We start from the raw sequence: 22219 nt of genomic DNA on the forward strand, positions 1-22219 counted from the left end.
ACAGGTTTTTACTTACACACTCCACATGAACTCAATTATTTGTTATTCATTTAAAATTTTGTAATACTACAGTTGATTAGACCATATTGAGGGCTTACTAATCATATTTCATTCTCACAGAAACCAACTGTAAATGATTGTTTTACTCTTTCCACTTATAGATGGGGAAACTGAGATACAGAGAGATTAAATAACATGCCCAGATGTGTGGAAAGTAATAGTTTTGGAGAGAGAGTTCTGCCAGGCTGTACCAGGCAGAGAGGTGAGGTGGGCTCAGTGGACAGCTGAGCTGGGACAAGAAGCTGACCGTGGACTCTGGATAAGGAAGGGGAAGTCAACTCCCAGCTGTCTATCTAGCTGACCACAGAGGAGTGGGTTTGGGGAAATGCTGAGCAGCTCAGTCCACACTCATTGAAGGGACATGCCCAGCCCCTCCCCTTACCTTTTATGAGAAGATACTCACATCACTCACCCAGGTGACCATACCCCTGACAGGGTCTTCATTTGTGACCTTTCGTCCCCTGGCTGTTTGCTTCCTGTGGGCTTTTACTCTAAGGGAAGAAGTCAGCAGCCAGAATGGCTCAGGCACAGGGGGTCAGGCTGCTCCCACTCCCTGCAAGACAACTGAGGCATTCAGACTCCAGACGCAGACTTTAAGACCTATCTGACATGCAGGTGAGTGCTCCATCCCCTGGATAGCCAGGTGTTTGGCCGAGACTAAACTTGCATCACGATAGGCCCCTTCTCAGGGAGAAATTTCCACACAAGCCATCGTACCAGTGTTATTCCTGAGAGCCCCAGAGTAGAAACAACACGACTACCTATCAATGAATGAGAAAATAAAAAGTGCACAGTCCATACCAAGGGCTATTATTTGGAACTAGGAGGAATAAAAAAAATAACATATGAACCTTGAAAATATCGTGCTGTGTGAAAAAAGAGTCAGGAAAGATCACATGTTGCAGGATTCCATTTATATGAAATGTCCAGAATGGGCAGATCTAGAGACATAGGAAATAGATTAGTGTCTGCCTGGAGCCTGGGTGAGGATGGTGGCAAAATTACAAATATGGTATTTTTTTCATTTTGTGCTAATGAAAAAGATTTAAAATTGATTACGGTGATGGGTTACACAACTCTGACTGAACTAAAAGCCATTCAGTTGTACACTTTACACATATAAGAATTAGCCCTGGCTGGTGTGGCTCAGTGGATTGAGCGCAGGCCTGTGAACCATGGGATTCCCAATGAGAGCACTTGCCTGAGTCAGCTCCTCAGTAGGGAGCACAGAAAAGGCAACAACATATTGATGTTTCTCTCCCCCTCTCACTCCTTCCTTCTGTCTAAAAATAATTAAAATCTTTTAAAAATTAAATAGATTCATTAAGAATTTTATCTCAATAAAGCCACTACCCCATCCAACCCCCCAAAGACCCTTCCGTTTGTACTTAACTGCACCTTTCTGGGACCCTGGGCCTTCTCCAGGGACTCCCCATGACACAGCTCCCTGTATCTCCCCAGGACACAGGCTTACATGCAAAACAGGATGGGACACAAGCATAGGGACAGGAGCACCATGGCACCAGCACCGCCAAGAGCCACAGGAAGCACTCTGCACTCACGTACTGCCTGACCTGCAGAGAACAGGGGAGTGAGCCCACCTTCTCCCAGTATTCAATGTCTTGTTTTCTTCCCACGTCTTTGCAGAACCAGCTGTAGGCTCTGCTTGGACAGGAGTTGGAGGGTCCTGTCCTAGCATATAATGCCCTTGCCAGCCACAGCCTCTTTCCCAGCTCCATCCTCCCTTTGATCCCTTCCTTTCTTCCTCAGCCTCTGCCCCCAGCAGGCCCCTGGCCTGGCAGCAGCAGGACACTGGCACTCTGGGCCCGGTGGACATTCCCAACCTCACAGCTGAGGCCGGTGCTGAGCCCCGTGTGGAGGCTCAGGGAGCTGTTAGCCCAAGGCCCCGAGGAGCTGGAGGTGATAATGTAGGAGGCGTTGCTGTGATTCCCCTCCAGCAGCCCCTCCCCCAGCCGCCAACAAAGCGAGGGGGCAGGCTGGGCTCAGTAAGAGCAGCTGAAGTTCAGACTCTGGTCCTCCCAGGAACAGGAGGGTCCCAGCAGCTGTGGGGCGTCTGGGGGAGTGAGGGAAAGGGTCAGTGGTTTCTCTGCCCTACCAGGACCCAGGCGACTTGCCCCAAGGTTCGCTCACACTCACAAACCACAGAGAGGCTGAGGGAGATACTTCTGGAGCCCAGCGGGTGCTGAGCTTGGCAGGTGAACTGTCCTTCTTCTCCAGTCCCCACTGGAGGCAGCTCCAGGATCGCGGTGCTGGAGATGGGGGTGGTGTTCAGGGCTGGGGACCCCCGGAACCATCTCAGCTGTGCAGGGGGATTGCTGTCAGCCACACAGAGCAGCCTCAGAGCCTCCCCCTCCAGGATGGGAAGGGATGTGGTTTGCAGAATCTTGAGAGCTAGTGGAGAGAAATGCAGATTCAGAGAAGGAGAGAGACAGAGAGAGAGAGTGGGGGGGGGTAGTGGATACAGGGGCAGCACCCACCCACAGGAGGTGAGGGAGGGAGGGTGATGGTTTTTCTCCTTGCCGCTCCCATATCTGATCCCATTCACACTGTGATTCCACCCACAGCTCCACGGTGGTCCCAGGGTCAGGCCCCAGCCCCAGAGAGGGAAGTTCTTTCCTACCTGTGACATTTCTGAAGGACATGCCTATGGTGAGGTTCTGTGGGGCATCTGGGAGAGAAAGATATGTCTCTACTTCAGAGGACAGGAGTGGATGGGAGTCACTCCAACACAAGGACTAACAGTGGGAACCAAGATGGTGGGATAGGTGTGTTCTGGCCCTCTCCCCTTCTACACTCAGATGCGTAAATAAGTTCCCTCCTTTTAGCTCAGCCTACTGTACACACACACAAAATACACAAATACAAAATCAAGCTCGCCTGTCCCACTGCCCCCAGGACACCAGCTGTCCCTCCAACACTCACAGGAGACGTTGAGTTGAATGGTTTCCCATGTGGTCACCCTAGGTCCTACAAGTGTCACCAGACAAGTGACTTTGGTGCCATCATCACTGGGCTTCGGGGTGAAGGAAAATGTAGAGGAGCGAAGGATTTGGGGATTCAGAGAGTCAAGAGCACTCCCCACCCATGAGAAGATGAGAGGACTTCCCTCTTTGCAGGACCCTGGAAGGCTGCAGCTCAGCTGTGTGGGGTGGCCAGGCTCCAGAGGCCGCCGAATGTGGATGTCAGGTTTCTGTGTCAGGTCTGAGGAGGAGAGAGGGAGGTGCCTGGGACATGGGGATGCAATGGGGACCCAGAATTTGACCCCCATCTGGGACCCATGGCTGAGGGCCTGAGCTCACCCCAGGTCCTATGTCTCTTCTAACACCCTGGGCCCAAGGCTGGGATCAAGTAGTGTCCCAAGGTCCTGTTGTTGTCCTAAGATGGGTCCCATGTCTCAGCATCCTCTCCTGGGCCCCTGACATACCTGTCACCTGCAAAGTCAGCTTTTTCTCTTGGTAATAATTAAGGTGATAATACACTTGTAAAACATAGATTCCTGCATCACTCTTCCTGGCACCTCTGATGCTCAGGGAACAGTTGTTGGCACTGGGATCCATGAGGAAGAATCGGCTCTGGGTCTCGCCATTCACTGGTGTATTTCGGGCATTCGTGGCCACAAGTTCACGGTTTTGTGGGTAGTGCCCACTGTGGTACCAGTAGATGTAGATATTGACAGAGGGATACAATGAAGTCCAAGCAGAGGGGAAGGAGCAGGGCACGTTGGTGCATCCACCCTCCTGCACGCTCACAGATTCCTGCATTTGGATACCATGGCCTGGCTGCTGCTGCTGCAGGGACCCTTGGGGGACACAGACACTCAGCATTGGCCCCAAGGCCTCCCCCACCTGCCCATCCCCCTTCCCAGGCCCTCTCACCTCCCCACAGCAGGGGCAGCAGCAGCAGGGGCAGCATGTTTGCTTCTCACTGGCAGAGTGGGTCCAGTTCCTTGTGTCGGGGAGGGAAATGTCCAGCTGTGGGGCGGGGCCAATTTTGCCCCAACAGGAAGTCGTGGGTGACAGAGCTGTGGCCAGGCCTGGATAGGGAACTTGGGCTCCACATGCTATGGGGGGGTGCTGTGAGGGCTGAGAAATGATCCTATCTCACTTCGCCCAACCTGACCCTGCAGGTGGATCTACCATGGTCCCAGATGTTGAGTGGCTTGTCCAGATATGAATCTGAATGTGATCATCTTGCAGTTGACATTGAAGTCGAGATGGAGGGCACCTAGGGACTGTTCCAGTAACAGTTGCTCCTGGTGACTCAGGAGACCTACCCTCCAGCTTAAACCACTGAACATTCTGGAAAAGGATGATTTTAAATTTTCTTTAGACAACCCCAGTGCTGGTAGGTGACGATGGAAATTAGACCCAATTCCAGTGGAGGATGGGACCCAGGGGATAGCCTAGTGATAAACCCCTTTGCTCTGATCGTTTTGAGGACATGGGATGCACAAGTGATGGTCTTCCATGGTCAGAGGGTGCATGGGACAGCAAAAGCACACAGGAACCCTCAAAGTGGGATGTGGGCAGGGAGATCTCACCCCATTCAAAGGAATCTCAGACCCTGGTCCTCAGCACAGAAGCAAAGTTTCAGCCTTAATGTTCAGGAAGCTCCATCCCAGTACCCCTCATGAGCTTGGTCCATTTTCAAAGTCCCAGCCAGGGCTCCAGGGATGTGTGGAAATAACCTGCAATCCTATTGTTTTTTATGAAAGAAAGAAACTTGATAAACATTTTCTCAAACACGACAATGAGGTGAAACAGGTCAGATATTCCCTGTAACAAATTGTGTGATTGAACATGTCTTGCCATGTATAAGGCACACTTTTTCCCCAAATTTTTGAGAGAAAAATAAGCATGTGCATTATACACAGGTGGCATTAATTCAGTTTCTATATAAATGTTTTAAATTCTTTTAATTATGCTTTTGCATTAAGTGTGTAACTTTAGAAAGCAATGATGATATCCATATGCAAAATAATATCCTAGAATATGATAATCAGTTTAGTTTCTATAAATAAATAAATAAATAAATAAATAGTTGGCCCTAGCTGGTGTGGCTAGTGGACTGAGTGTTCTGTTGTAAATCAACGGTTCACAAGTTTGATTCCATGTCGGAGCACGTACCTGGATTGAGGGCCATTTCCTTGGTTGGGTGCTTGGGCGAGGCAGCCACATATTGATGTTTCTTTCCCTCCCTGTCTTTCTCTTTTCTCCTTCTCTGAAACTAAATAAATAAAAATTTTTAAAAATGGAATTAAAAATTTAAAATAAATGATTTTTTTCCTGAATCTTTTGGCCAAAAACGTGGGTGTGTATTATACATGGGAGTGTTTTATACATGGCAAAATACTGCTCACAGGAAAATTAAACACCAATCTGCTGTGCCAAAGGAACTGTTAATTCTCCTTGTATTGCCTATATTATATAAATATTGTATTGTAATAATTAATAATGATTACTAATGTAATATTAATATATATTACTGTAACACAGAATTGTTGTCCTATGAAGAAGCAATCAAAGACTATTAGTCAAAAAACTATGAGGAACATGGTAGTCCTGCAGCTGTGCCAGACAGGAAAACCACATTACTAATGCAAATCATCTGTAATTGTCTGATTAGTGTTGTATTTTGGTTTTCAGCATTTTAGCTCTTCTTACTTGATGTGATGTGTTTTCTCATTTCAGAACAACTCATGGATGCCACATGTCACTGTTTCATTGAAGCAGTGATCTCAACATTAGTATAAATAGCAGGATCCAGAAAACCTGGGTCTGCCTCTCCCATGGAGAACATGTGAACCAGAGGTAACCAGCTCAACCCACACCCACCTCAGACTCCTCACACGTTATCAAGAAGATTGTCTTGTGCAAGTAAAGAATCAAAGTAGGTAGGATTTCCATGGCTGTGCCCCCACAATTCACATCACTGAGTTGTCTAGAAAATCTCAATGTGGATTATAGAAATGGCAAGAAATAATAAGAGTTTGCAAGAATGTTCAAAAAGGGGAACTCTCTTGCACTGTCTGTGGGAATGTTAAGTTGGAGCAGCTGCTATGTAAATCAATATGGCAGTTCCTCCAAAACTGAAAATAGAGAATTGCCCTAAGATCCAGCAATTCCAGTTCTGAGTGTTTATTTGGGGGAAATGAAACACTAACTTGAAAACCCTTAGGCACCCCTATGTTCACTGTAGAATCATAAACAATAGGCAAGATGGGGAAGCAACCTCAGTTGGTAGACTGCTCAGTGCCCATTGGTAAATGAAGGATGAAGAAAATGTGGTGTATGTATGATAAAATATGATTGTGCCATATTTTAGGCTAAATGAATTAACATGACAGAGAAAGACAAATACTGTACGATCTCACTTATATGTGGGAACTTTAATAAAATCAAACTCAGAGATAGAATACGTAGGTGATTCCCAGAGAAGGGAAATTGGTGCAAAATGAAAAGACAACCCACAGAGGGATACAACATATTCACCAATACACCTGATAAGGGGATAATATCCAATATTTATAAAGAAATTACAAATTCAACACCAAAAAAAAACAATTAAAAATAAGCAAAGGACCTAAATAGACACTTCTCTGAAGAGGACATACTGATGGCCAACAGACAAATGAAAAGATGCTCACCATCACTAAACATCAGAAAAATACAAATTAAAACCACAATGAGATATCTTCTCACACCTGTCAGAATGGCTATCATCAATCAATCAACAAACAACAACTGCTGACAAGGATGTGGAGAAAGGGGAACACTTTGCACTGTTGGTGGGAACACAGACTGTTGCAACCACTATGGAAAACGGTACGAAGGTACCTTAAAAAATTAAAAATCGATATACCTTTTGACCAAGTCACCCCACTTCTGGGATTATACCTAAATAGGCCCAAAACACTAATTTGAAAGAACATAAGCACTGCTGTGTTCATTGCAGCATTATTTACAATCACAAAGATATGGAAGCAACCCAAGTGTCCATCTGTAGATGAGTGGGTAAAACAACTATAGGGCATTTACACAATGGAATACTACTCAACCATAAAAAAGAAGAAAAATTTACCCTTTGTGACAATATGGATGGCCCTGGAGAGCATTATGCTTAGTGAAATAATCCAGCCACAGAAAGAAAAGTACCACATGATTTCACTAATATGTAGAATCTAATGAACAAATTAAACTAACAAGCCAAACAGAGACAGACTCATGGATGGAGACCAGATGACAGCTAGTGTTGGGGGGAGTTGCAGGGTGGAGAGATTGAGCAAAAAGCAAAAAGGACTCATGGACATGGACAACAGTGGGGTGATTGTGAAGGTAAGGGGACTAAATGATAATGAAAATACAATAAAACATTTAAAACAAAAAGTCAGACTCATGGATAGCAAGAACAGATGGGTGGTAGCCAGAGGAGGAAATTGTGGGTAGGGAAAAATGGGTGAGGTGGTCAAAGTGCAAACTTTCAGTCCTAATACAACTAAGTCATAGGGACATCAGGAAGAGCATGGTGACTGTAGTTAATAAGAGTGGGTATTAGTATTATTAACTACAATGATACGTGTGTTTAATAATGTATTGTACATCTGAAAATTGCTAAGAGAGAAAATTGTTAAAAGTTCTGTTTACAAGAGAAGAGGTGTGGAATTCTATGTGGTGATGGATGCTAACATGAGATATTGTAGTGAGCACTTGGAGATACATACATATATTAAATCATTAAGTTTATGTCTGGGTAAAGTCCATATGCTCTCCCTGCTCTTGGTCCCACACACCCCATCTCCCACATCCTCTTCCAAGCTCACCCCAGTGAGGACTTGTCATACCCAGAGAGTTAGCATGTCCCTGTGTCCACATCTAGGCACCCTTCACACTTGGGAACAATTGATGGTCTTGGAGCACAGAGGAGAAAGTTTGCCCTGGCCCACTACTTACAGATTTGACTCTGTTCTGTGTGGTCACTGGAGCTACCAGGTGATGATGGCTCTTTCCCAGAAGCAGCAGCATAAACAAGAGCTGAGTTCACCTGGAGGTCCCGAGTAGAGAAGGTGCAAAGATGCACAGGGCTTTCTGCATCATGACATGTGTATTGGTGGAGAGTGATTCAGGGTAAATCTTACCAGTAAAAGGTGAATGTCATACTCCCTCACCAGACGCCTGTGCCCAGATCCCAGGGTCCCCAGGATGTGGATGTCAGGTATCTGAGTCAGCACTAGGGAAGAGACAGAGACACCACTCAGAAAGGTATGACACCAAGAGGGTCCTTCTCTTTAACTCTGCCCTCTGGCTGATGATGCTCTGGCCCTACCTGTCCCATCCAGGTATGACATTTTCTATTTGTGACAGGATCTCCTAAGCAGTCTTCTCCTGCTGAAAGAGCAATGTCCTGCTTTCCCCACACTGACATCTATGTTTTTCAGAGAGCAGTCACAGGTGGAGGTCCCCAAGGAGGTAGTGTCCAACTGAGGTTGTTGATTGTCTTCTTCAGGTACTGACCTGACCTGTTCAGGCACAGGATGATCACGGTACATTTGGTTTCTTCCTTCAACCAGAAGGTGTACACTATCTGCAGTAAACCCATAGATTTTGGGAAGAGAGAAGTGGGGGTCATGTACAGGACCCTTGAGGTCACAGGGTCACTCCCTGATCTCTTGGAAGCAGTAGATTTCTATCTATAGCTCTTTTTGGAAGGTCATTTCCCAAACCTGCCCTCTCTCAGAAGCTTTCCCTTCTCCCCAAGGACAAATAGGGAAGGGAAGGTGGAGCTCTTCTCACTGTAGGTATGGTGACACCCTGTCAGGAGAGCCCCTTTGCAGCCCACTCCCCACTCATGTCACTTGTACCAAGTGTTCATACCCACCCCCCTCAGAGAACACATGGAGAGTTGTCCCTCTCTGCTCTCTCAGAATTCTAAGAACATCTCTAGGAGCAGTAAGATCTGGGAACCTGGACCTACCAGAATCCAAACCCTCTCTCTGTCTGTCCTGGTCCTAAGACCAGGTCTGGTCACATTGGTCACATAAGAAGCCTCAAGAAGGAGTGACTGAACTCATACTCATGATGAGGGGCCTCTCATGCTCAGAAACCCAGAGTGAAAAGGGTGGCCCTGACTCCAGCCCCACAGATGAGGGTGCCTCTGGTGGGTCTCTGTTGTCAGCTTGAGGTTGGAAAATCACTGGACTTGTGTGCAGCTGTGAGCTCATTCTCAGGATTCCCATGATCCTGTGCTCTCACCCTCTAACTTCTCTACAGTTCCTCCAGACAGAAGAGGCCTCCCATCTTTATGGAAATATTGCATGTCCCTCTCCTTGCCCCACCTCCACTTCCTCTGACCTTGCCTGGCTTGCTCTGCCCTCCATGATAACATTCTCCCTGCTGTGGTCCACTGATGTCACAGAATTCTTTCCCCATTCTGAATGTTTACTCTTCAGGTAGAATGAACTGAAACTTAGAATTTATTTGACTCACCTGTCAGCTCCAGAAAGAACATACCTACCAGACTTATGTTTCTTCAATTCTTCATTTGAGCTGAATTGGGACTGGGCACACTGCCAGGCACAGAAAAGACTCAGAGATCCTATTTTCTGTTGTGCAGAGCTCTGTGACAGTACAAGGAAGGGATTGAAAGCTAGGGAAAATACCAACCACTCTTGTGAGGAAAAGAAGGAAGGAATGGGAAGAGTCTGACCCAGATGGTTTTCTGGATGAGGTGACAGTAGATTCAGCCCTGACAGGCAAAGAACCCAGTGGCCTCTGAGAAATGCATTGTGTCTCTGAAATTAAGGCTCCTGTATCCAAGGATGAGGACGTGTCCAAGGGGAGACTGAGGAGGGTTTCCATGCACCTCTGTTCTGTAGGATAGAAGGCCAACGACCCCATTCTCCAGCCTTATCCCACATGAGGCAGGTCAAAGCTCTGCCTCCAGGGGTCGTACCATCCTCCATGCTAGACCTGAGGGCTCCTCCAGGAAAAGTTGGCATTGTCCGTGATTCTGGAGCACAGCTGGGATAGCTCTGCCAAGGAATTCTGCCCACAGGCACAAGGGCCTGAGCTTTAGGTAAGCAGGGCACCTAGGATACAGGGGCTCGGCAAGGCAGGGTCCTTCTTGGGAAGGAGGAGTCAGGAGAAGGCGTGGCAGTGGGCTGGGTTCATGTCTGCGCTTTTCCTCTCATCCCTCTGATCTCTCATAACGCTGTTTAATGTTATTCTTCCTTGGAATTTTTCCACAAAAGGCAACCATGGGAACAAAAATATTTCAGGTTTCAAATAGTTTTCTATGTATTGGTTGTGAAAAAAATATATATAGTTCATGTTGTACAAACCTTATATATTTATTATAGCTTATATTATATAAATGTCTTATAAATATTATAATGAACATATAACTAATTATTACAGTGAGTAATATACTGTACTTTTTCATATTGTATTTTATATATTATAGTATGATATTATACATTTATAAATATGAGAAATACATAATATGGTACCTTATTAAAATAGCTTACATTACACAAGCATGTAAGTTACACTATGGGATCATATCTCAAGTCAAGAATTAAACAGGAAGGTTCCCCAGGAGCCTCAGAATTTATCTTCATTCCCCTTTGTCTCCAAGCCCCTTTCATTTCCTGGTCATGAAGGCCACAGAACCAAAGCTACATGATCAGTGTGGGTAAATGCCATTGGAAACCTTGGTATCTTGGCTTAAATATTCTGTCTCATTTTCTGGACTCAAGTATTCCCCCAAATACTAGTCTAACAAGTGCACATTTTCATTGATCTTCAATTATTCTACATTTTTAAAATGAAGAGTTTTATTTGTTCTATTTGCTTTTTTCCCAAAGAATTTTGTTATTTTCAGCACAAGTCCTGAGCAGAATGGTTTAACCAGTTATTACCAAAACAAGAGTCACAATTCAACTTCTTGCCATACTGAAATTGGAGTTCATGTAGTGGATGTGGGACCCAAAGCCCTCCTAGTTCCACACTGTAACTGCCCCCTTCTTTCCTCAGCACCACTTTCTAAAATTGAGGAAATAAATCACCTACATGCAGGTGCTTGTCTTGTGTCACTGGGGCACTCACCTAGGCCCATTCTACCTGTGGACACCCCACAGACATTTCCCCTTTGCAGCCATTGTTGTGATCAGACCATCCCTTGTGGTTCTTGTTATGATTATAAGATACACTTCAGCAACAACCATTAGGAAACATTGAAAAAACAGATTTATTACAGTCATCTATTATCCACAGTTGTGCTTTCCATGGTTCCTGTTATCTGTGTTCAAACATGGTCCAAAAATACTAAATGGAATATTCCAGAAGTAAACCATTCATGTTTTAAATTTTGCAGTTTTCTAAGTAATATGATGAATCTTGCACTCCCTTTGTATGCCCTGCCTGGGTGTGAACAATCTCTTTGTCCTGCATCTCCACACTGTATATACTGCCCACTTGTGAGTTACTTAGTAGCCAACTAGGTTGTCAGATCTACTGTCCTAGTATCTGGGTGCTTGTGTTCTAGTCACCCTTGTAGTAGTCTCATGCTGTGTCACAATGTCTGTGGCATTCACCTCCCTACACCTCATCAGATAGGCATTGTGACACCTTACAACAGCACAGGAAGTGATGCAGACCCTGGCCGGCAGGGCCCATGTGTTGTGGCTGTGATAAACAAATTCACTCAGACTAAAGAAGTCCTGTAAAGAAAAGGGGACGGGATGATCACTCTCTCAGTGAGAGATGACCTCAACCCCTGCCTGGACAAGCTTTTATTGCATTTCTGGGCACATTACTTCGAGGGTGGTCCTCATTTACTATGCACAGATTAGCTTTAGGTGGTTACCTTTTACAGAAAACACGTGGCTCACTGTGGCTGCACTGGCTGCATATCAATCCTTTGTCTCTGAAAAAATTTCTTTTTGGTGATGGAATGCCTAGTCAGCTCATGCTTACAGCCAACAGGTGGTTGGAAAGATCCCTGTGGGGCTGCACATGGGACAGGGAAGGGAATGACAGTCAGGAGGTGCTGGAGAATGGACAGGTACAAGTGAGGTGAAATGAACCCAGAGGAACTATGATACCTCATCATGAATAAAACAAAAGGTAGACAGGGATGTCTTTGCCTGTATAGGCTTCAAAGAGTTCTGGGATGGAAAATGAGAGCAAAAAGTTGTCACCCTGTCTTCTATGGCTGGTCACCCTTGACTTCAGGAGAACTTGCCACCAGGACCTTTCTGTTAAAAAAAGAGAGACAGGCAAGCCTTGGACCTCTGTTGCTTATGATTTCTTTAATGCTCACAGCTGCCTTTGAGTAGCATGCATGATCCCTACTGTACAGAATGGGAAACTGAGGACAAAGAAATGAAGTAAATCGGTTGAAGACAATGCCATAGGAAGTGCTGAAGTCTGCACTTGAGCCCAAGTCTCTCCAATCCCATCACCTTCTTTCTGCTCTGCCTGCAGATACCCTTACAGTGGTTAATGTTAATGTTGCACGAGGTTGCCTTATGCTTCACCAATTAGTCCCCAAATTCTTTTCCTCAGGGAGACTGTAATGTTTCTAGTCAGGCCTGATCTCTGAGAGAGTTCTCATTTGCTGGTCTTCTTGATCTCTGAGTACACGCAGGTGCTGGTGGCCTCCTTGTCCTGAGCCTCACACAGTTTCCCCCTCTGAAAACTGAAGTTGGCGTACTGGCTATCCTGCTCCTCTCCCAATGGAGAAGAATCCCCCATGGGTGACACTTGGTCTGGCGGCCTGTCTGGCTGTGGATTTTGCTAGGAACCCTGAGTGAAGGGGAGAGAAGAGAGTCAGAGGAGAATCAATCAGACATGTCTTGAAGGGAGGTTGAGCTGATAGAACAGTTTTTATTCATCCTCTTATTCCACACACACTCCACAGGAACTCAACTATTTGCTCATTCCTTTGAAATTTTGTAATGCTACAGTTGATTAGACCACATCAAGGGCTTACTAATCACATTTTATCCTCACTGAAACCAAATATAAATGATACTGTTACTATTTCCATTTACAGATAGGGAAACTGAGATGAGGAGAGTTGAAGAAACATGCCCAGAATGGGTAGAAATTAATGGGTTTGGAGAGACAGTTCTGGCAGGCTATACTGGGAAAGAGGTGAGGTGAACTCAGTGGTCAGTAGTGCTGGGGCAGGAGGCTGACCCTGGGCTCTGAATTCAGAAGGGGAAGTCTACTCCCAGCTGTCTGTCTAGGTGACCACAGAGGAGCGGGTTTGGGGAAATTCTGAGCAGCTCAGTCCACACTCATTGAAGGGACATGCCTAGCCCCTCCCCCTACACTGCACGAGAAGATACTCACATCATGCACCCAGGTGACTATACCCATGACAGCGTCTTCATCATTCATGACCTTTTGTATTCTGCCTGTTTGCTTCTTGTGGAATTTCACTCTAAGGGAAGAAGTCTGGAGCCACAGTGGCTCAGGCACAGGTGGGCAGGCTGCCTCCACTTCCTGAGAAGACCACTGAGGCATCCAGATTGCAGAAACTAACTCAGAGACCTTCTGACATGCAAGTGAGTACTCAGTCCCCTACATGACCAGATGTTTCACTGAGACTACACTTACATCACAATAGGCCCCTACACAGGGAGAAACTTCTACGTAAGCAATCATACCAGTGTTATTCCAGAGAGCCCCAAAGTAGAAACAACCCAACTGTCCATCAATGAATAAGGAGACAAAAAGTGCAGCATCCATGCCATGGAATATTATTTGAAATAAAAAGGAATAAAAAATGACACATGAATCTTGAAAATATTGTTATGTGAAAAAAGAGTCAAAAAGGATCATTTTTGTAGGATCCTATTTATACGAAAGGTTCAGAATGAGCAAATCTAGAGACACAGGAAATAGATTAGTGTCTATCTGGGGCTGGGGCGAATATGGTGGCAAAAATGACAAATAAGGGATTTTTTAGTTCATCTGTGCTAATGAAAAAGATGTAAAATTGATTATGGTGATAAGTGCACAACTCTGTGACTGAACAAAAAGCCATTGAATTGTACATTTTAAATATATAAGAATTTACCCTGGCTGGTGTGGCTCAGTGGATTTAGCACCAGCCTATCAACTAAAGGGTTGCCGGTTTGATTCCCAGTCAGGGCAAATACCTGGGTTGCATGCCACGTATCCAGTAGTGGGTGCACGAGAGGCAACTACACATCGATGTTTCTCTCCCTGTCTCCCTCCCTTCCCCTCTGTCTAAAAATAAATAAATAATATATTTTCAAAATAAAATAAATACAAGAATTTTATCTCAATAAAGGTGCTACCCAATCCCTCTCAAAAAAGACCCCTCTTCCTCTGGCTGGTGTAGCTCAGCAGACTGAGCATGGGCTGCAAACCAAAGTGTCGCCAGTTTGATTCCCAGTCGGGCCATATGTCAGGGTTGTTGGCCAGTTGTCCCCAGTGGGGGACATGTGAAGGACAATCACACATTGATATTTCTCTCCCTCTCTTTCTACTTCCCTTCCCCTCTCTAAAAACAAATAAATAAAATCTTTAAAAATATGAAATATTAAAATAGACCTCTCCATATGGACTTAGCTCCACCTTTGGGATTTAGAGGCCTCTCTCTGTACTCTCCATGACACAGCTCCCTGTACCTCCCCAGGACACAGGCTTACATGTAAAAGAAGATGAGACACAAGCATAAGGACAGGAGCACCATGGCACCAGCACCACCAAGAGCTGCAGGAACCACTCTGCACATGTATACTGCCTGTCCTGCAAAGAAGAGGAGCGTGAGCCTATCCTCTCTCAGGACTCTGTGTCCTGTCTTCCCACATCTTTGCAGAACCCGCTGCAGCTGTAGGTTTTGTTCAGACAGGAGATGGAGGGTCCTGTCCTAGCAAATAACGCCCTTGCTGGCCACAGCCTCTTTCCCCAGCTCAGTCCTCCCTTGTTCCCTTCCATTCTCCCACAGGCTCCGCCCCCAGCAGGCCCCTTCCCTGGCAGCAGCAGCAGGACACTGGCGCTCTGAGCCCCTTGGACATTCTCAGCCTGGAAGCTGAGTCTGAGGCCAGCCCTGAGCCTTGCACAGAGGCTCAGGGAGCTGTTGGCCCAGGGTCCTGTGGAGCTGGAAGTGATGGTGTAGGAGTCGTTGCTGCTGTCTCCCTCCAGCAGAGTCTCCAGTGCAGCGAGGTAGTCTTCTTGGCTCGGGAGAAGGAGCTTCAGCCCAGACCCTTGTCCTTTCAGGAGCAGGAGGGTCCCAAGGGTTGGGGGGTCTGTGGGGAGTGAAGAGAAGGGTCAGCAGTGTCCCTACCCTGCCAGAATACAGAAGTCCTGCCCGAGGGGTCCCCACATTCAAAGACCAAGGAGAGACTGAGAGAGATTTGGGAAGCCCAGCCGGGGACCCAGCTTGGCAGGTGAACTCTCCTTCCCCAGCCTCCAGGAGAGGCAGCTCCAAGATCTCAGCGCCGCAGATGGGGGTGGGGCTCATGGCTGGGGAAGCCAGGAACCAGCTCAGCTGTGGAGGGGGTTGCTGTCAGCCACACAGAGCAGCTACAGACCCTTGTCCTCCAAGATGGTAAAAGATGGGATTTTTTGCAGAATGTTGAAGGCTTTGGGGAGAGAAGGAGAAGGGGAAGGAGGAAGAGAGAGAGGGAGAGAGAGAGAGAGAATGAGAGAACACAGGGCAGACACCCACCAGAAGAGGTGAGGGAGGGAGGGTGGTGATTTTCCTCCTTGCTTCTCCCATATCTGATCCCATTCACCGCTGTGTGAAAGCCGCTGTGTGATTCCCCCTCAGCTCCTTGGCAGCCCCAGGGGCAGGTCCAGCCCCAGAGAGGGAGGTCCTCTCCTATCTGTGACATTTCTGTAGGACCCATCAATGGTGAGCCTCCTTGGGGCATATGGGACAAAAGATATGGCCCCACTTCAGAGGGGAGGAGCAGCAGGAAGCAGGATGGTGGGAAGCAGGAAGGTGGGATTCTGCCTTTCTAGCTCACTCCCCTCAAGCAGTGAGATGCATGCACCAGTGTTCTCAGGCTAGGTCAGTCTCCTGCGCACACACACACACACACATGTGCACACACCAGTCTCACTGCCCTTAGGACACCAGCCAGCCTCCCACACTCACAGAAAACATTAAGCAAGATGGTTCTCTCTGTAGTCACCAAAGGCCACTGGCGTTTCACCTGACAGGTGAGGTTTGTGCCATGACCCTGGGGCCTTGGGGTGAAGGTGAGCACCGAGGAGTGGAGGGTCTGGGGGTTCAGAGAGTCAAGAGCAGCCCCCACCCAGGAGAAGGCAAGAGTGCTTCCCCCTTCACAGGACCCTGGCAGGCTGCAGGTCAGCTGTGTGAGGCGGCCAGACTCCAGAGGCTCCTCTGAAGTGTGGATGTCAGGTTTCTGTGTCAGTTCTAAGGAGGAGAGGGGGAGGTGCTTGGGAACACCTCCCCACAGGGTTGTGAACCTAGAGTATGAACCTGAGAGGGACGCCTGACCCAGGGCCTGAGCTCATCCTGGGTCCTGTGTGTCCTCTGTGTGTCCTCCCAGGGTGCTGAGTCCATGGCCTGGATCAGGGGGTGTCCCAGTGTCCTGTTCCTGTTCTAAGATGGGGTCCCAGGTCTCAGTGTCCTCTCCTGGGCCCCTGCCATATCTGTCACCTGCAAAGTCAACATCTTAGTTTTATAAGTATATTTCACATCATCTCCTCTCTCAACTCAGAAGATGTAGGTGCCTGCATCACTCTTCCTGGCGTCTCTGATGTTCAGGGAACAGTTGTTGGTCCTGGGGTCTGCAAGGATGAATCGGCCATGGGTCTCCCTCTTCACTGGTTTATATGGGTTGTTTGTGGCCACAGGAACATTCTGCTGGGTGATGGCCCCATTTCGATACCAGTAGATGTAGAGGGGGCCAGAGGACTACCATGACCTCCACGGGTAGGAGAAGGATCAGGGCACATGGATGCACAGACCCTCCTGCACCATCACCTTTTCCTGTACTCTGAGCTCATAGCCTGCCTCCTCCTGCAGGGACCCTGGAAGGGGCACAGACACTCAGCTGCAACCTCAGTCACTTTCCCACTGCTCCATCCCCCCTTCCCAGGACCACTCACCCCTCCACAGCAGTGGCGGCAGCAGAAGCAGGGGCACCATGTCTGCTTCTCACAGAGCAGAGCTGTCCCAGTCCCTGTGTCAGGGAGGGAAATGCACAGCTGTGAGGTGGGGCCAATGATGCCCCAACAGGAAGCCTTGGATGACAGAGCTGTGGCCAGTCCTGGAGGGGAAGTTGGGCTCCACATGCTGTGGGGGTGTGGAGGGGACTGAGAAATCACCCTGTCTCAGCCTCAGCCCTCTGCCAGATCCTGCAAGTACTTATACCAAGAGTTTGAGAATCTTGTCCAGATGGAAAGCTGACCACCTAACTGAAGAGGGAGGTCACCCAGGGAGCATGGCAGTCAGAGCTGCTCCTGGTGACTCAGGGGACCCACTCTCCAGCTGAAACCACTAAGCATTCTGGAAAAGGATAATTTTAAATTCCCTTTAGACCACACATGTGCTGGTGGGAGCAGAAGGAATTTAGACCCAAGTCGAGTGAAGGGTGGAACCCAGGGAGAAGCTGAATGTTAAAGCGCTGTGCTCTGAGGCCTCTTTGGAGACATGGTGTGCACAAGTGATGGTCTTCTGGAGTCTGGGGATCTGGGGGACAGCAACAATGCACAGGCACCCTCAAAATGGGGTGTGTGGTGTGAGATCTCCCTCCATTCCAGGTGACCCAAATGCTGGCCCTCAGCACAGCAGCAAACCTACCACATTAAACTCAGGAAGCTCCATCCTCAGGTCACCTCACAAGCTCAGTACCCTTTCAAATCCCCGCTCCACAGATGTGTGGAAATAGCCTGCAATCCTGCTGCTCTTTTATGAATGATAGAAACTTGATGAACATTTTCCCAAACATGACCATGAAGTAAAACAATTCAGAGTTTCCTTGTAACATGTCTTGAGATCAATGAAAGTTTCTTGAACTATACTGGAAAGTGAAATGTCAGTCTCCTGTGCCAGAGGAAGTACTGACTCTCTTTCTATTGGCTACATTACATAAATATTATATTATGATAATAATTAATAATGATTACTAACATAATATATATGTTTATATCTATAAGACAGAATTATTCTCCCATAAAGAGACAATCAAACAGGATCAGTTGAAAATGTGGGGGGTATGTGCCATGCAGGTGGGTCCAACAGGAACACCATACACGAATGAAAATAGTCTGCAACTGTCTGAATTCTCTTGTATTTTGGTTCTCAGCACCTTAGTTTTACTTTTTTGAAATCTTTTATTTATTTATTGTTAGAGAGAGGAGAAGGGAGGGAGAAAGAGAGGGAGAGAAATATCAGTGTGGGTTGCCTCTGATGTGCCCCCTACTGGGGACCTGACCCCTATCCCAGGCAAGTGCCCTGTCTGGGAATTGAACTGGCGATCCTTTGATGCACAGGCTGGTGCTCAATCCAAGACCCACACCAGCCAGGGATATTTTATCTTTTCTTGCTTGATGTGATGTGTTTTCTCTTTTTAGAAAAATTCATAGGTGCCACATGTTCCTTTCATAATTTTTTTGAAGCTGTGATCTCATCGTTAGTATAAATATCAGGTCCCACAAAACCTGGGGCTGCCCCTCCGTTGGGGAACATATGAACCAGCTCTACCCCCCACCCACCTGGGACTCTTCACATATTGCAAAGAAGATTGTCTTGTGCAAGCCAAGGAATAAAGGAGGTAGGATGTCCATGGTTGTGCCCCCACAATTCACATCTCTGAGTGGTCTGGCAAATCTCAAGGAATGAGTGTTGGCAAGAAAGTACAGAAAGGGGCACCCTTGTACTATGCCTGGGAATGTAAGTTGGGGCAGCTGCTATGGAAATCAATGTCAGTTCCTCCAAAACTAAACATAGAGCTGACATAAGATGCATCAATTCCACTTCTGGGCATTTATTTGGAGGATACGAAAATACTAACCTGAGAAAATATATGCACCCCTGTATTCCTTGCAGCATTATTTATAACAGCCAAGGTCCAAATGCAATCTAAGTATCCATTGATAAATGAAAGGATAAAGAAAATGCACTATATACACAGTGGAAGATGTTTGTGTCACACAATGAAAGGAAATCCTGCCATTTGTGACACATGGATGGACCATGAAGGCTTTAGACAAAGTGAAGTAAATCAGGTAGAGAAAAGCTCATATCATTTCACTTAAATGTGAAAATTTTTAAAAAAATCAAGCTCACAGATAGAGACAAGAGACTGCTGGTGGCCAGAGGCAGAGGGTGGGGAGTGGGCCAAAGGGTTGAAGGTGGTCAAAAGTGCAAACTTGCAGTTATTAGATAATTAAATCATGAGTCTGTAATGTACAGCATGGTGACTACTGTTAATAACAGTGGGTATTAATACCATTAACTATAGTAATATAGTTAATAAGACCATGTTGTTTATTTAAGAATTACTAAGAGCCCAGGCTAGTGTGGCTCAGGGAATTGAGTACCAGCCTGTGAACTAAAGGGTCATGAGTTCAATTCCCAGTCAGGGCACACGCCTGGGTTGTGTGCTGAGAGGCAACCCAACAATGTGTCTCTCACACAGTGATGTTTCTCTACCTCTCTATCATCCCCCTTCCCCTCTTCTAAAAATAAACAAATAAAATCTTTGTTAAAAAAGATTTGCTAGGAGAGCATATTATTAATAAAAATTTTTAAAGTTCTCATCAAAACAAAAAAGTGTGTATTTGACAATACATATTGTGCTGAGCACATCACAATAGATACGTGTGTCAGATCATTAAGTACGACTTCAGACTGAAGTAATATCATATGTCATTATACCTCTATAACACACACACACACTAAAAAACTGAGGATAGGTACTTGGATTATATTACAAGGCCCAAGTCTTCCAGACAGAATTCCGTTGCAGGTCCACGTGTGCTGCAACAAATCTGTGATCCTCATCCTCAATTTACTGATTAAATCTCAAGAGATAAAACAATGATCATTAGCAATTTCAAATGCCTTCATGATAAAACTCACAGAACACCAGGAATAAAAATGAATTTCCCTGACATGGTAAGGGTCGCCTTCAGCAATCATTGCACCTAATGCAGTAGTATTGGATCCTAGTCTATAAAACCTATAACAATCAGTAAAAGCTGTAACAATTGAAAGGAAAACAAAGCTTTCCTTCTTCATATAAGATTGCATATATAGAAAAATCCACAAGTATATACAGATACATTTCAGAGATTAATAAGAGAGTTAGCAAGGGTACAAAAGGCAAAATCAAATTTCAAAATGCAAATGTATTCCTCTATCACAGTAATAAACAAAAATAATGGTATACAAGATGTCGTGGTCGACAGCATGAAAATCATGATACAAAAACAAGGATGGCTCTTCCCACGAACCAGCAGCATACACAAGAGCTGAGTTCACCCACAGGTCCCAGGTGGAGAAAGTACAAAGATGCACTGGACTTTCTGCATCATGGCATGTGTGCTGGACTCAGAGTCAAATGTGGCCAGTAAAGGCTGAATGTCATACTCCCTCACCAAACCCCTGTGTCCAGACCTCAGGGTCCCCAGGATGTGGATGTCAGGTATCTGAGTCAGCAGGAGGGAGGGGACAGAGACACCACTCAGAAACATATGACACCAGGAGGGTCCTTCATGTTACCTTTGCCTTCTATCTGAGGCTCTGACCTTCCTGACCCAACCACAGAGGGTGTTTCCTCTTGGTGACAAGATCTACTAATCAGTCTTCTCCTGAAGGAGCCATGTCCTTCCCTCCCCATCCTGACACCTGTGTTTCTCTGGAAACCATAACAGGTGGAGGTTCCCTAAGAGGTTGGATTGGCCCAAGGTTGCTGGTCACCTCCTGCAGCTCTTCAGCTAGTCTGTTACAGCACAAGAGGATCATGGTATAAGTTGGCCTCTTCCTTAAACCAAAAGGTGCAAACTATTCTACAGTAACCCATAGATTTCAGGATGAGAGAAGATAAGAGCATGAGGATACACAGGTACTTTGTCCTCAGTATCCCCAGTCCTCACACTTGCAGCTTCTCTGATTCTTCTCTAAGTTGTTCCCCAATAAAAAAGAAGCAGTGTCCCACAGTCCTCTTATCCCACATGCAGGGGCAGCAGCACCATGTGGCCTTGGAGGGTCAGGTCCAGCCCCTGAGCTCACAGGGTCAGTCCCTGCTCTCTGGGAAGGAGTAGATTTCTATCTATCATTCATTCTGGAGAGTGGTATCCCAAACCTGCCCTGTGCAAGAAGCTTTCCTTCTTCCAGTGAAAAGAGGGGAGGGAAGGCAGAGATCTTCTCACCTAGTTCTGGTGACAGCCTATCACAATGGCCCCTTTGTATCCCACTTGCCACTCATGTGACCTGTCCCAAGTAGTCATCCCCATCCCCCTCAGAGAATGGACCAAGAGTGGTCTGTCTCTGCTCTCTCATATTTCTCAGAACATATGTAGGAGCAGGAGGGGCAGGGGGACAGGCCCTACCTGAAACCCAATCCTGTCCTTGTCCTGGTCCTCAGCCCAAGTCTGGTCACACAAGAAGCAACAAGAAGGGGTGCCTGCACTCACACTCAGATCAATGGGCCCCTCGTGCTCAGAACTTAGAAGGACAGCCCTGTTTCCAGCCCCAGTGGTCAGGGTGCTGCTGGTGGGTTTCTTCTCACAGTTTGTGGTTAGACACCTACTGGACTCTTATGCAGCTGTGAGCTCAGTCTCAGGGTTCCCAGGACTCTGCACTCTCACCTTGTAACTTCTTTACATTTCCTCCAGACAGGAAAGACCTCCCATCTTTGTTGATCTATTGAATCTGGCTCTCCTTACCCCACCTCCACTTTCTCCTGACCTTGTCTGGCTTGCTCTGCCCTTCATGATAACATTCCCCCTGCTCTGGTCCACCGAGGTCACAGAAGTCTTTCCCAATCTGAATATATTTCCTTCATGTAGGATGATTTGAATCTCAGAAATTATTTCAGTGGCCTAGCAGCTCCAAATACAATATCTCAAACAGACTTCTGATTCTTCATTTCTTCATTGGACCTGAATTGGGACTGGATACT

General features: G+C 46.5%; 1 protein-coding gene across 1 annotated transcript in view; it reads right to left on the reverse strand.

Annotated features, from left to right (window-relative positions):
• Positions 1–1684: 1684 nt before the first annotated feature.
• Positions 1685–22219, reverse strand: part of LOC114510623 (sialic acid-binding Ig-like lectin 5) — a 209017-nt gene continuing 188482 nt past the window's right edge. Inside the window, 5 exon segments of the mRNA XM_036013257.1 lie at positions 1685–2134; positions 2218–2472; positions 2702–2749; positions 3004–3282; positions 3506–3880. Coding sequence (XP_035869150.1) covers positions 1827–2134; positions 2218–2472; positions 2702–2749; positions 3004–3282; positions 3506–3880 — 1265 coding nt within the window. The 3' untranslated portion in view covers positions 1685–1826.

This window comes from Phyllostomus discolor, chromosome 12, assembly GCF_004126475.2.
Source record: "Phyllostomus discolor isolate MPI-MPIP mPhyDis1 chromosome 12, mPhyDis1.pri.v3, whole genome shotgun sequence".
In the NCBI taxonomy this organism is placed as follows: Eukaryota; Metazoa; Chordata; class Mammalia; order Chiroptera; family Phyllostomidae; genus Phyllostomus; species Phyllostomus discolor.